General features: G+C 46.3%; 1 protein-coding gene across 35 annotated transcripts in view; it reads left to right on the top strand.

Annotated features, from left to right (window-relative positions):
* PDZD2 (PDZ domain containing 2) overlaps positions 1–15,887 on the top strand; it is a 345,614-nt gene that overhangs the window by 313,723 nt on the left and 16,004 nt on the right. For 18 of the 35 annotated variants that reach the window (XM_070587087.1, XM_070587098.1, XM_070587095.1 and 15 more), the window contains 6 exons: positions 758–839; positions 2,320–2,354; positions 3,091–3,217; positions 4,429–5,237; positions 8,529–8,688; positions 11,104–15,181. In XM_070587087.1, the coding sequence (XP_070443188.1) occupies positions 758–839; positions 2,320–2,354; positions 3,091–3,217; positions 4,429–5,237; positions 8,529–8,688; positions 11,104–15,181 (5,291 nt within the window). The remainder of the gene's footprint in view (positions 1–757; positions 840–2,319; positions 2,355–3,090; positions 3,218–4,428; positions 5,238–8,528; positions 8,689–11,103; positions 15,182–15,887) is intronic. The other 17 variants (XM_070587089.1, XM_070587099.1, XM_070587096.1 and 14 more) reach the window with 1 other exon arrangement.

Genomic DNA, 15,887 nt, shown 5'->3' with positions numbered 1-15,887 from the left:
TCTTATCTCAGGCTGGCGTCAGACTTTCTGTGAAGTACTTCAGTCTACAGACACACTTTGTGTAGCATTTCTGAAGGATAGGCTTAGGACAATTGGCTAAATTAGAATATGAAATGTATACTAGACAGTTGTTTTTATCAATGTTGTATTTCCTGAATAATAGTACCAAGGTTATTTAAGAGAATGTCCTCATTTTTAAGAGATACATACTAAAATATTTACACGTGACGAGTCATGATGTCTGCAACTAACTACCAAATGGTTTAGTAAAAATTTATAGCAGTGCGTGTGTGTGTGTGTGTGTGTGTGTGTAAAGACGGAGCATGTGTGTAAACAGGGCAGAATGTTAAAAAATAGTGAATCTAGAGGAAGAGTATACTATTCATGTGCTACTCTTGCAAGTTTTATATAGGTTTGAAATTATTTAAATAAAGTTTAGGAAAAAAGAATGAGAAGGGAGTGTTCTAGAGAGCAGCAGATGTCAGCCGTGTTGTTGGTAACCACAGCACCTGAATGCTTTGCTGAATGATCTTGGGAATCAGTCGAACCCATTGTTTTGAGTCCATTGTTTCGAGCAATCAGTTAACCCAGCTGTATACTTCTTATATGCCCCAAATTACTGCTTCAGAGGATGGTCATCATCTCTGGCCCTGTGGTTTTTCTCTGTCTCTGTGCTCTGACTCTGATCCTAGCTGCTTTTCTTGGGGAAAAATAAATAAATAAAACCATCTAATTTGTGCTTTCTGCTGAAAATCAGGTTTCCGAGCAGGAAATGGATGAAGTGATAGCACGCAGCACTTATCAGGAGAGCAAAGAGGCCAATTCCTCTCCTGGCTTAGGTACTGTAATTGTACATTTTCATTCACCATTCAGAAGAGTTTCTCATTACGTTCCCCCACGGGGCACTCCCCGCCTGCAATATTATTGAAGTCTGTGTAATTATCAGGTTTGGCAGAAGTAGCTGTCAGACAAAATGTGTGCTTTCTGTTAGCTGCTACTGTTGGTTTCTATAGTTATTTAATGCGCTTTCTTAAAGTTCTAGTCGTGCATGCTTCTTACACTACTTTATGGTAATTTGCAAAAATGAGTTAGCAGCATTTCATGTGTTTATGTACAATTCATCGGAAATGTTCTAGGTAAGAATGAAACGATACCAAAATATCAGTTGTTTGTTAGATACAGAGTGTTATCCACCCAAAAACTGGGGATTTCTTGACATGAGTTAAAAGTTTTAACTTAAGAAGGGTAATCAAGGCTGCAAAAATCATGATTTCTCCCTTCTTAAGCAGAAAAGCTCAGGCAGAGAAGGATTGAAATAGTAAAGAATTTCGTATGAATTTAAAATATGAAATACTGTATCAAGTTTTAAAAGCAATGTTTCCTGTAGGATGGAAACCTAAATAAAGGACTCTGCAAACATGTCGGAACTTGAGACGTGACTGATGTTAAGACTGATGTTGAGAGGAAAAGGAACTGAGACATGAGTTACTGGTTGTCAGAGGAAAAGGAAGGCCTAGGATTTTTTGGCAACCATGAAATACCCTGATTATCTGCATCCATAATTAATATATTTAAAGTAGGCACGGCTAGAATGGGCTCTTTATTCAACCAGCTCAGTCTCCAGACCTGCCTGAAAGCTGTCCTCTCATAATTCCAAGATATCTGCTGGATCATTTATAGAAGATTTTATTAAGCCATTATCCTCATGCCGAAGACCTTTTTGCTCATGACATATAATTTAAAGTCTCAATGTCGAGTCTTTTCATCCTTCAAATAAAAACTAAAATAGATAGTCAACCCTCTCCCCAGTTCTTTCATGAGTTTCTTGGGTGGTGCACCTTTGTTCATTCATCCTTCAGTCCATTCAACAAATCCCACTGAACACTTCCTAGATCCAGGTACAGTGCTGAGCACTGTGGGGTCAGATCAGTGAAGGTCTCAGCCCTGTGGAGAGTTAAATAGTTGAGGAAGGGAGATAAGATGCATCCGCTTATAATTAAGTTATGCCATGTGTATGGACGTTGGCGTGTGGGTAGCATAAAATACTTTTGAAATTCAGAAGAAGTTACTTCCAACTGGGATCATCATGGAGGTGGTCGCCTCTGAGTTAGGGCTTGAAGCGTGAACAGGATCTTGGGCAGTGGGATGGGTTGGGGTAGACTGCATGTCCGTCTATACCTATGCATAGATATCCATCACTACCAGTCAAGCAAAGAGGGTTTTGTTTCATATGTTCGGCTCCTTCTTTTCTAGTTAAGGATGGGAGCCTATTTGTAAGGACCATTGTTTTGACAATATGGTAAATTTTTTCCCCAACAGGTACCCCCTTGAAGAGTCCCTCTCTAGCAAAAAAGGTGAGTTAAGGCACACTGCTGCCTCGTTCAGCTGGCCTAGGAACCAGTTCCTGGAGCCCATAAGTCAAACCTGAGGACCCAGCCCATATTTCTGTCATTTTTGGTCATTTTACACAAAAACAGCAACAGTGCTAATTTGAGAACAAATATACACGTGTGTTTCTTTTATTAAATATTTATCCAGGAAAAGAATTGAGCAATAAAATAAGAGAACTGAGCTATAGTTTGAAAAGTAGTTTTTAAAATGCTCCATAGAAAAGGGGGCCCTGCTCAGTTCTGGGGGGACCTGTGACTTTAAGGAGACTGTGGAATCGTTCTCAGCTGGCTGTTCCTAAGCCCAGTGGATCAGAGAGCAGGATTCGAACTCCCCGGTTGTTTGTTTCATCAACAGGCTGAACCAGTGGCATGGAATTTCATTCTGTTTTCCTATCTCTTCCCGACTGTTTTTCCTGGGATGGTTCATATATTGCTGCTGGGGCTTTTCTGATCATTGCCAAACACTTGGCCTAAAAAATAGTTCTTAAAAACATTGTCTGGCAGCCACTGTTGCCTTTTTATTCATTAATTGTTTAATTTAGCCATCCTAAAGTAAATGGAAGTGGGCGTTTACTATCACAGCTGTTTCAAATGACCATGGATTAGAACAATGTGTTCTTGGAAAGATAGGCAGTAATGACTGTTTAAAATAATCTGCTTCTGGTGTTCCTTCTTCTTCATCCAACACTGTCTTCAACAGGACTCCCTGATTTCTGAATCTGAACTCTCCCAGTACTTTGCCCAAGATGTCCCAGGCCCCTTGTCAGACTTTGTGGTGGCCGGCTCCGAAGACGAGGATCACCCGGGAAGCGTCTGCAGCACCTCCAGTAAGCCATGACTGTTTTCCAGCTCTGGCCATCATGGTGTGAGAAGAGAACTGGAAACCATGCGTCTGGCTGGGTGGAAGCCGTCTTTCTACCCTGACCAAATTCAGAATTTATCCATGGAAAATGCAGCCCACTGTTAATGAGTGGCCACTTGCTTATTGGGCTGGACACACATTCTAACCCAGAGTGTTGCAGGTGGCTAAAGCGGGCCCTCTTTACATGTTGTTTACATAGTGTAGTCTTGAAATTTATGGCATCAAATCAGGGTTGGCAACCTGATGGCCTTATGTTTTAGGGGAATTCCAGCCAAATTCCAGGTCTCTTCCTCATGAGGCCCTAACTTAATTATTTTTAGAAGGCAGTGCATGAGACCTTCAGAACTCATAAGAGACAGATGTTGTCAGTTTTTTTTAAAAAATCTCATTGATTATCTTCTCAATATAATATGAGATAATGATCTGATGTGGACCATGCTGGTTTCTCAGACTTCTTGCTGGTGTGGTTTCCTTGTTCTCATTTCTAATGTCTGAAGAAGAAAATGCCCCTGTCTTGGGAGAGGCAGGCGATGGCCACTCCAGCTCTCCTTTGGAACAGTTGACGAGCTCACTCCAGTCTCTGGGAGGAACATGCCAAGGTGGAAGGGGTGTAATTTCTCGTACGTTTAGCAAGACGTGGAGAGTTCGCAGAGCAGCCGGTGCTTCCTTCCCTTCCCTGGTTGGAATGTGGATAGATTGTAACCTCAGGCTTCACTGCGCCAGGCTCTAGGAGCTTGTGTGCCCATTAATCACGCAGATGAAGGAAGGACCTCAGGTAATAAGAAGGCCCAGGTGTGCAGGACTGGCTGGTCCCTGGGCATCCTCCTAGATAGGAATTCTCTGCAGCATCCAATGTGTCAGACATCATGGATGTTGCTGACTTGTACATTTCTATCTCTAGGCAGCACATGTTTTAAGTTAAACAATCCAGAGGTTGAGGTAAATAAATAAATAAAAAGGGAAGCCAGTAGGAGGAGGAGAGAGGGAAGCCTGCTGTGTACTCGGTGCAGATCCCAAGAAGCCATATCATTTCAGCCTGGTCACCAGTGGGCAGTGGGTGTGTATCTGGTAGTTGTGAATGTGGAAACACTCGTATGTAATAAGGGAGGTTAAATTATAAGACCAGGCCAGATGGGAAACCATTTCATTTGACTTTTCTTTCCCCTTTCCTCCTAGCTCACAAGGAACCAGGAAAAGCCAGGGCCAACAGCCTTGTGTCTCTAGGGAGTCAGCGAGTCTCTGGGCTCTTCCACAAGCAGGTGGCAGTTGCCAGACAAGCCAGTCTCCCTGGGAGCCCACAGGTCCTCCGAAACCCTCTCTTCCGCCAGAGGAGGGTGGGCTGTGATGCCAACGATGCCAGTGATGAGGAAGAGTTGGACAGTGAAGGGGACTGCATCTCCCTCCCAGGGACCCTCCCAGGTCCCAGCAGGCCTCTGACAGAGGGCGACTCTAGGCATGTCTTGACGACCTCTTCCAAGGTCACGGCTATCAACAATCAGGAGGAACGTCCCCAGAAAACACTGGTCAGCAAGGCCTTCTCAGCACCTCTCCTTGGCAGCTCGATGGACTTAGAGGAGAGTGTCTCAGGGGGAATGGTGGACACTCCTTCCCATGCAGCCAACCTGCTGGCCTCTGCAGAGGCCCCCAAGGGTGGCCCTGGCTGCTTGGGGAGGAAAGAACTGTCAGGATCAAGGAGTTCACCCAAACTGGAATACAAAGCCGGCACAGGGGCCCAGAGTCTGGTGAGCGCAGAGAGACCCAGTTCCCCCCAGCAGAAGAATGACAACCTGGAGTCCAGGCACAAACCAGTGGCCAGGGTCAGCCCACACCGCAAGAGGCCAGAGGCTGAGGCCAGGCCAAGTGGCTCAGAGACAGTAAACCTGACCGACGGAGCCAGTGACCCATGTGATCAGGACTTGGAAGTCCAGGCCGCTTCTGTCAACGTGACCGTGCCTGGTTTGGGGCCAGGTGGAACTGCGGAGAGGGTAACTGATTTTCTCTTAGTTACTTGGGATCTAAGTGAATGTTGTATGAATGAACATGGAGAGTGTTACAAAGCATAGGGTAATCTCCCAGAAAGGAAGGGTAATGCCTGGAGAATTATCTTTCAACAGAATCATTCATTTCAATACGTGACTGCTTGGGAGCCTGTTAACATATCAGCAGGTTACTAGGGGGAAAGTGCACGGGTATTGAGTCAGAGATCACTCGGCCAAAAGATACAATCGCTCTCTTACCTGTAGCAGAGGCTGTGGTGGGTGACGGAAGGGCAGTGAGAGGCAGGGAAGGAAAACGCTGGGTCTGACATCGGCTTCTCCACTGACTAGCTGAATGACCACTTGGACAAGTTATTGAACCTTTTTGAGTGGCAGTTGTCTGCCTGTAAAAGAGGGATGGTGCTGTCTGCTTGATCATCCCACAGAGTTGGGCTGACCATCGACTATAGGTTAACAGGGATTCTCTCTGGCTGGTAGGGTTCTGAGTGATCCTTGTGTTTTCAAACTTTCTATAATAATTATGTGTAATTAAAGCTATCATACCCTTGTTGTGAGTATCACATGAAATAATGGGGCTGCATTCACTTAGAAACTTGTAATGCAGCACATTAAAGGCAGGTTAATATTATTTATGTTACTACCAGGTTACACGTATGTTAGAATGGCTCAGAATTATCAGATTGCTCAGTTTTTAAAATTTCAACATATCTCCACTTTAGCAAGGAGACAGCAAGAGAAACTAATGTTGTTTATGATCTCCTGAACATGAATAATTTCTCACTGAGCAAAGAATCTGAGATGACTCGGAAGGACCATATTTATAAAGATGTGTGTTCAAGTAGTTTATATAAACATATGTGTAAATAGACCCAAAAAATATAAGGTCATAAAAACACTATACTAGGCAGAAAAGGTTTTTGTTAACCTTATAGAAAAAGTAGAAACACACATCTTTTTTTTCTCCTAAGAAATTACTACCTCCAACTAGCACATGTGTTTTAAAATGTAACGTTCAGTTAATGGGTAAACCCCTTCTTTCAAAAAGTATCAAGTTTTGGATAACTACATAAAGCCAAATCAGAGTTTTTGTTAATTATAACATATCTATTAAAATAAGAGCCTTTGTAATTGTGAATTAGTATTCATAATAAGAACTTTGAGCAGCATTTAAAACTTTTGCCCCGAAGTTTAATTTTTCTCATAAAAATTTTAGTACCAAAATTTGATTTATCCTTGAGAAAGAAAATACAATGCATTGTCATAAAGTATTTACCGTCAAATATTGGAAGCTTAAAAAAAACTACTTTCTCTTTTAGTAAGTGGATTGTCTTCTACTGTTTTTAATACTTTTTAAAATTGAAATGAAATTCACAGAACATAAAATTAAACCTTTTAAAGTGTACAGTTCAGTGGCACATGGTGCATTCACAATGCTGTACAACCACCACCTCTGTCTCGTTCCAGACTCTTCTACTGTTTTTATGTTACATTTATGCCTTACTAGTAAATATAAAATTAAGTGAGCTAAACCCTGTGTAGATTTCCCTCTGCCAATAATTGGCATTTTACTAAATGATTTTTTTTTTTTTTTACAAGAGTAGCTGAAAGACACTCTATCCATTTCACCTCTTTCCTCTGCTGCCACCTGTGGGCCACTTTATGAATCCTTGGCTCAGAGGGTAAATTTCAAATAAATCTCATTTAACTTTCAGTAAGTTTGTTTGGAAAATTTTTTACAGTAGGTATTAGAAGAAAGGAAGATAAAGTAATTGACACTCGGCTGAAGTGAACTTTTGAAATATCAAATGTCAATTTCACTTATCCAGATGAGTCCTCTCCCTAACTACCAAAATGACGAGCTGATTTTACAGTCTTGGATATCACTGTGCAACGTGGTAACAATAATATCTGACATCAGATAGCCTTTTGTATGCTGCATGTTGTTTTTATAACTGTTATCTAATTTAATCATCTTTTATTTAAATCTCTCTGAGTTGGACAGAGCAAGTCTTATCATCCCCGTTTTTTTCCAGATTTTTTATCATGGTGAAATACACGTAACAAAGTTTTTCATCTTACCCATTTTTAAGTGTGCAGTTCAGAGGCATTAATACATTCATAATGTTGTGCAACTGTCACCACCATTCATCTCTAGAACTCCTTTTTCTCCCCAGAGTCCCCCGGTACATAGTTGTATATTCTTCGTTGTGGGTCCTTCTAGTTGTGGCATGTGGGACGCTGCCTCAGCATGGGTTGATGAGCAGTGCCATGTCCGCACCCAGGATTCGAACCAACGAAACTCTGGGCCGCCTGCAGCGGAGCGCGCGAACTTAACCACTTGGCCACGGGGCCAGCCCCTCCAGAACTCTTTTTATCTTGTAAAACAGAAACTCTATACCCACCAAACATTAACTCCCCATTCTCCCTTCCCCCAGCCCCTGGAAACCACCATTTTACTTTCTGTCTCTATGAATTTGACTACTCTAGGTACCTTACATTAGTGGAATCATACAATATTTGTCACCGACTTATTTCACTTAGCATAATGTCCTCAGAGCTCATCGGTGTTGTAGCATGTGTCAGAATTTCCTTTTTTTTTAAGGTTGAATAATATTCCATCATATGTACATACCCCATTTTGCTTATCCATTCATCTCTCAGTGAACACTTAAGTTGCTTGCACGTTGTGGGTCCTTCTAGTTGTGGCATGTGGGACGCCGCCTCAGCATGGGTTGATGAGCAGTGCCATGTCCGCACCCAGGATTCGAACCAACGAAACTAGCTATTATGAAAAATGCTGCTATGAACATGAGTGTACACATATCTCTTTAAGACTCTGCTTTCAGTTCTTTTGGGCATATACCCAGAAGAGGGATTGCTGGATCATATGGTAGTTCCTTTTTTTTGAGGAACCTCTATACTGTTTTCCATAGTGGCTGCACTCTTTTACATTCCCACCAACAGTGCACAAGGTTCCAGTTTCTTCACCTCCTCACCAACACGTGTTATTTCTGTTTTTTGATTGTAGTGATCCTAACGGACGTGAGGTGCTATTGTGGTTTTGATTTGCATTTCCCTTATTGCCCACATTTTAAAGTTGAGAAAACCGAGGCTTAGGAAGAGTGACAAGACCATGCAATTTCTAGTGGACCTTAAACCCGGAATCTGGTTCTTGTGGCTCCTGGTCCAGGGCTCCTTGAATTTTCCCAAGCCAGCTCTTCTCTATATATGAGGTCTTAGGACGCAGAAAACTTGAGAGCTATTGACAGTGACTTGCAGTTGTCATTGTGCCAGGAATCTCTGGGAAAACTGACCATTGAGGATGGCCGTGTCCCTACCAACTGGGGGCCAACCAGTGCTCTGCCCCACCCAGATACTGGCCACCTCACAGAGAACCCGCCCGAAGCTGCACCAGAGTGGAGGCAACAACCCAGAATGGGTAAGATTATTCTGTCACTTGTTAAGCTTCAAAATGGGAGGATAGAAGTTACCCTAATAAAAGCGTTACATGTGGAGAATTTTGAGAGAGAAAAAACTCTTACACAGATTAATGATATTTAAAAGCTGCCTACATTTAACGACTTTCCTAGATCATTGTGCCCAACAACACACTTAATTCCAAGTAGAGTGCGTCCAGTTTCAGTCAGGCACTCTACCCATTCTGTGACATGTACCTTAGTGAATGAGACATGAGATGAATCAGAAGGATTTCCCGCCCTGCAGAATCTCAACTCGCTGCTTATGTGAAATGGAATGCACTGAGAAACGGCAGGAAGAACTTCACAAACGACAAGAAAAACATTAATATTTTCTACCTCATGCATCCACAGAAAGTAATATATGAGCAGCCTTCTGAGTCAACAGAAGGCTCCTAGGGCTGCCTGACTGCCACTTGCCCTGGCAAGCCTCTCTAAGCACGAATGATTCAAGTATCAGCACACCTGTAGCCTACTCTAGTTAGGGACCTGCACCAACGTCCTCTGCGTCCTTCTGCACCTACGACATCGTGTGTAAAGGCGGCTGGGCCTTTGACCTGATGAGGTGCCATAGCTGAGTCAACATTCTTCCCCATATTGGGCACTTAGGGCGTTTCCAGTTGAAGGACTGCCTCCATGTAATTTAATCTCCCTCAAACAAAACCCTTTTAAGTTATACACTTTGCAAGAAAGTCAGATTGCTAACGGAAATTGAGGGCTTGTTCAGTGAATGAATCTGAACCTGAAAAACTGCCTTTGAATCCCCTCCTTTTGTCTCATGGCTATTTGTCCCCATAGTTGGCACCAGCAGGAGCAGGAAAGTCATGCTGAAGGGAGGTCACAAAGGTTGAGCAGAGGATGGGAGCCCGTGGATTTGAATCTTGTTGTGCCCCCAGCCTTCCCAGGGACATGGGGAAGTTATGTTCGGTCTCCAGAGGTGTCTTGATGAGCCAACCTTGTTACCAGGGCTTTCTACCCAGAGGCCACGTAGTCAGGGTTCAGGAAATGGTGTGGGCCATGGAGCCAGCTTCCTGGGGCGACCCCTGGCTGTGAACTCTGTGACCTTGGATACATTGCTTAACCACTCTGTGCCTCAGTTCCCTACTGTTCCAACTGCAGATGGTCACAGACCTACCTGACACTGTTGGGAGGAAAATTAAGTGCATGAAAAACTCTTAGCACATTGCTAAATCCTAATGAGTTCCTAATTATTGATGTAGGAACTTCAGGATGGAAAAGGCATATGCAATTAAGATGATTTGTATGGCAGATATGGAGTGGATATAATGTCTGGGGTAGACACTTCTCAAACCAAGAGCTTTCATTGTGACTGAGTTTTTCACTCAACCTCAGGTGCATAGTTCTTGAGAAAATAGCAAATCAAATGTTCTTTTTTATGCCACTCCTCCTTAACCCCCTTTGCAAGACGTTGTGTGCCAGAGGTAGACAGATTAGCCCAAGAATATGCAGGGCCTTATGAGGAGGTGTCTCCAGGACAGAGTGGCTCTCCAGAACCATCTCATGGAATGACTTGGTTTTCCACTGTCCCTGGCGTGCTTCAGCTTTCCCTGCGCCTCTGAGATTCCATGTTCTTTCTTGCTTCTCTGCTTTCATTCCATTTTCTTCCTCCCCTTTCTCCTCCTCACTCTCTGGTCAAACTATCCCTCCAGAACCCCACTCAAGTCCCCACCCCTCTGTAAGCTTCCTTGGATGATGTGGCCTTCTGCTTCTCCCAACTTCTCTGAACTTGGTCAAGACACAGCTAACACTCAATGTAGACTCGCATGCTGTCTGTAACATTCCATGTGTTTTCCCAAATTAGCCTCATCTCCTGGGCTAACCAGTAGGTCCCTTAAGTTCGCCACTTGGACTGTTTTATACTTTACTACATGGCTCACAACCCACAGCCTGTGGCCAAACCCACGATGAGAGCTAAGCCCACATGTGATCAGCCAGATGCTCTGCAGAATCAACGGGAAGCTAAGAATCCAGTAGAACAATATCCTGACTCCTGCAGCTTTTGCCATCAGAGAATGCATGGTGTAAAGAAACTCAAGCAAAGGATTTCTGGTGTCCCCCATCCTTAAAAATAACCAAGAGAGAGAAAAAAGGGCAGAAACAAAGGTTCATTCTGCCAGCCAGTCTGGGTTATTTTAGAGCGTCTAAAGCAGGGTAGTATTTGCTGGATGTGAGTGCTCTGTAATTTTAAAGACAAGAAGGCCTACATTTAGGCTGTGGAATGTCTTTCTGAAAAAAGACCAAAAAAATGAGATTGTTTACAATTTTCCATCATTTTTAAATTCAGAGGTTTTGTGTTTTCTCACATTTCCCCCTTTATCTCCCTACCACTCCACCTGTTGTTTACCTTCTCAACACAGGCCTGGACGGCTCCCCAGACCTCGTCCCTTCCCTAGAGCAGAAGGGGGCCGCTCCTCCTGACCCAAGCAAGGCCTGCGTGGACGCAGGGCAAGTCAGGCAGTGTGAGGACCCCAAAGAGCCAGCGTCACCCAGGGTCCCCAAGGCTGAGGACGTACCTCGAGTCAGACCTGCCTGTGAGCGCAGCACATCCCCAGGGAAGATGCCAACGGCTCGTCCTGACTTCAGCAAGACCCGAGCAGCCCCAGAAGCCAGCTCACCCGACACCAGCAGGAAGGTGGCTGCCTACACGGAAGGGGGACCTGAGACAGAGGGAGCATCTTCAGCCAGTGCCATCCTGTCACGAGACCTCCTCACGTCCCAGGAGGAGAGACAAGAGGTTCCAGGTAACCACAGCAAGGCCCTGCAAACGACAGGAACCCTCAGCCCAGAAAATGCCCGGGAGTTTGCTCTGCTCAAGGGAACAGACTCTGTGTCTGAGGGGGCCCCGCAGGCCAGCCCTGCCCGGCCATCACCCACTCACAAGGCCCAGGAGGGGTGTGACAAGGAGCTGGGACACAGCTGCCCCAGGGAGAATGGAGGGAGCCCTGTGACTGACATCGACAGACTCATCAAGGAGTTGGATGCTTCTGAAGCAAGACTTCAGTCTCCCCAGAAAGGGGACCAGCCGAGTCCAGAGGGCAGTTCTCAGGGTCAACCTGCAGCAGGAGCTGGAGGCGGAGGGTCCCGCCAGGCCGAGCCAGGCATGGGGAACCAGACCCCCACCCTGAGGAGGGCCTGGGCTGCTGGGCAACCCCCTCACCCACAGTGGGCCTCCCAGCCTTCAGTTTTGGATTCTATTAATCCTGACAAACATTTTACTGTGAACAAAAACTTTCTGAGCAGCTACTCTAGAAATTTTAGCAGTTTTCACGAAGACAGTCTGTCCCTGTCGGGCCTCGGCGACAGCACAGAGCCATCTCTCTCGTCCATGTATGGCGATGCTGAGGACTCATCTTCTGACCCCGACTCGCTCAGTGAAGCCCCACGAGCGTCCACCAGGGACAACTGGTCACCTCCTCGTCCTCATGGGTCTTCTCACAAGGAAGATACTATGGAGTCAGAGGAGGAGCAAATTGAAATTTGTTCCACAAATGGGTCCCCCAATCCACCCTCAACTGCGGCTCCTGTGCCCGCCCAGGCTGCACCCTGCCCCGCGGTCGCCAAAGTTCTGCCATTACAGCACAGTGCTCTGAGCGAAGCCGTGGGACATCCCCGTGAGAGAGCTTCCTTCGTGCCAGGAGCCGCATGCCCTTCAATCCCAAACTCTTCCCAGCCCTTGTCTCTCTTGGATAGAAGCTCTCACGCAGACACAAGGATCTCACAGAACCACAGGCCCTCGTGTGAAGAAGAAACTGTGGAAGCCCCCAGTGCTAGCTCAGCTGTGGAGAACAGGCAGCCTTCTAAAGTTGCCAGGCGTTTTCATAACCCCCCAGTCACTCTCAGCCCTCCTAACATGGTAAATGGTTTGGGACATGACTTGCTGAATGACGAAACCCCAAAGAAAACACAAGAAACAAATGGCAATGCAACTGAAAATGAGTCCTCCTCTAGTGTGGATGTCCCTAAGGCTGGAGAGTCTGTTTTGGCAAACCTACACATCTCCGAAAGTCAAGACCTGGAAGACTCGCTCCAGAAACCAAAACTGACCTCCAGGAGGCCCATCATGGCCTGGTTTAAAGAAATAAATAAAAATAACCAAGGTACACATTCGCAGAGCAAAGCTGAAAAGGAGCCATCCATGGTGCCAGCCAGAAGTCCTGACTCCAAAAGTCCGGTGTTGAGCTCAAGCCACAAAAAGGGGGTTGCTGTGCCTAACAGCCCTTCGCAGCTGAAACTGAATCTTGAAAATAAAGACTCACCTAAGAAAAGTTCGGTGGAAACCCTTCTAAATAACTGTCAGAAACCCAAATCTGGTCCTAAGCTGAAGAGACTGAGCATCAAAAGCAAGAGCAAAGTCAGCGCCGAGGCCCCTGCTGCCAACACAGCTAAGGCTGCTGGGATGGACCACAGGAAATCCCTCATTTCACCCCAGACCTCCCACAAAATGCTTTCTAAGGTAGCGTCACACCAGTTCCACATAGCTGAGCAGGAGGGACCTGACAAAAATGCTGCAGCCATGGCCACGTCTCCCCAGTGTGTGCTGGAGAGCAAGCCGCCCCTGGCTGCCTCGGGGTCACTGAAGCCCTCAGTGTCAGACACAAGCATCAGAACATTCATTTCACCCCTGACCTCCCCCAGGACTCTTCCTGAGCAAGGTGCATGCAGTAGGTTCCACACCACTTTCTACTCAGAACCCGACAGAGGTTGCCCAGCCGCCCCCAGATCTCCGAAGTGTGGACCGGAAAGCAAGGCTCCCTCTGTGGCTTCGGGGGCAGGTCCCGCAGCATCCCGGGGCAGCACATCCACAGCAGTGAACAAGCGGGAGGTCCCACCTCCTGGGCAGAGTGAGCAGTGTGTGTCCAGCCAAAGAGATTCAGCACCAGAAGCAGGCCAACCCCAGGTGACTAGTGACCAAGAAAGCAAAACAATTGCTAGTGAGCCTTTAGAAAGAGCAAACCAATTGAAAATAGTTGAAATTTCTTCTGAAAGAATGCCAAAGATTGCATGTGGTGACAAGCCCAGTGAAAGTGACAGACAGGGAGGGTTCTTGGCCCAGAGCAACTGTCAGGAGAAGAGTGAAATTAGACTCTGTCACCAGTCAGTGGAATCGTCCCCAAATCGTCCCTCGTCACTCACGCCTCGGGCCTCCCAGGTGGAGCAGGAAATGCAGCCATCTTTCAGCATGGTGAAACTGGCTGCTTCCTCCTCCTCCCCACAGCTGCCTCCTAGAAAGGCAGATGCCTCCCAGGGGAAGTCAAGCCAGATGTCAAACTCCCTAGGAATGGCCAAGAACGGCACAGCAGGGGGCCCGGCACTGGACGACCATCCCTACTTCATGCCAAGGCCAGCAACCAGAACCTACTCCATGCCAGCCCAGTTTGCAAGCCATTTTGGACGGGAGGGGCATTCCTTGCACAGCCCAAATCGCTCTCATTGGGACAGCCAGGTCCCTGTGACAAGCAGTGGCCTCCTTGAGGCCAAGGCATCCAGGGGTGGTGTTCTTGGCCTAGTTAATGGACAGGGTGTATATAGCGTAAAGCCGCTGCTGGAGACATCAAGGAACCTTCCACCATCAGAGGAAGGGGATGTCCTTTCAGGGCAGGAAACGAGCTGCCTAGTCACAGACAAAATCAAAGTCACCAGAAGACATTACTACTCTGAGCAGAACTGGCCCCATGAATCTACCTCATTTTTCTCTGTGAAGCAGAGGATCAAGTCTTTTGAGAACCTGGCCAATTCTGACCGGCCCGTGGCTAAGTCAGGGATGTCCCCCTTTTTGTCAGTGAGCTCCAAGCCTCCCGTTGGGAGACGGTCATCTGGCAGCGTGGTTTCCGGGAGCCTCAGCCACCCCAGTGACTCAACAGCAAGGTTGCTGAGACGCAGCCTGAGCTCCTGCAGCGAAAGCCAAAGTGAAGCCAGCACCCTCATCCCCCAGATGACCAAGTCCCCGTCCAGCATGACCTTGACGGTCTCCCGGCAGAATGCAGCAGAGGCCAGTAACAAGGGCCCTGACTCGGACCCAAAGAAATCACTTGGTTCTTCCGGAATTCCCACCCCAATGGGGGCCCCAGCCTCTCCCATCAAGAGGAACAAGTCCTCGGTGCGCCATACCCAGCCCTCGCCTCTATCCCGCTCGAAGCTCCAGGAACTGAGAGCCCTGAGCATGCCCGACCTTGACAAGCTCTGCAGCGAGGATTTCTCAGCAGGGCCGACTGCCATGCTTTTCAAAACTGAGCTGGAAATCGTCCCCAGGAGGTCGCTTGGCTCCCCTGCTGGAGGCCTCAGTGGGTCCACTGCCCTTTCATGCCCCATCAAGGGTGGGGACAAGGCCTGTCCAGGAGGAAGCAGGTCTAAAGCCAGTGAGCCACGGGTACCCAGTTCAGCCCCTGTGGATGAAACCACCCGGGATCTCCCTTCCGGAAAAAGCTGGTCAGTTAAGTAAGTATCTATCCCTCCCTCCCCCCTGGTATTTAAATAAATTTTTTTATTACTATGAACTAGTTTTAGATTTCTAAAAAAGTTGCAAAGAGAGTGCAGAGAATTCCCATGTACCCCTCACCCAGTTCCTCCCAAGTTAACATCTTACATAACCACCATCCGTTTGTCAAAAATAAGAAGTTAACACTGGAACAACACAATTAACCAAACTACGGACTTTATTCAGATTTCACTGAATAAATTCCACAATATCCTTTTCTATTCCAATATCCAATCCAGGACACCACACTCTTTTTGGCCCCTTTGTTTTTAATATCATCACTGGAAAAATAAAGTGCCTGCAGGGAGAAGTGTTTGCCAGAACGTTGCTCTGAAGAGCGGCTCCTGTAGGACACAGCACTTTAAGCAAAAACACCATGAGAGAGAGGTGGGAACACCAGAAGGCGGCCCCTCAGGGAAGGATCCAGGCCTTTGAAGGAGATCAGAGTTAAACAGGAAATTTCTGACATTTTAAAATGTTTCACTTGAGCCCATATATTGAATATATTTTAATCTCAGAAATTTTCTGTTAAAATTCCGACATTGGTCCCCTAATATCTTAGAGGGATCCCTGAATGCATAGTCATTCCCACTGAAAATACCTACAATGTAGTAGAAAGGAGATCATTTTAAATGCATCCTTATAAAGTGGAGGAATTGCTATTTT

This window comes from Equus przewalskii, chromosome 20 (assembly GCF_037783145.1).
Source record: "Equus przewalskii isolate Varuska chromosome 20, EquPr2, whole genome shotgun sequence".
Lineage (NCBI taxonomy): Eukaryota > Metazoa > Chordata > Mammalia > Perissodactyla > Equidae > Equus > Equus przewalskii.
This window is presented reverse-complemented; position numbering and strand designations above follow the sequence as displayed.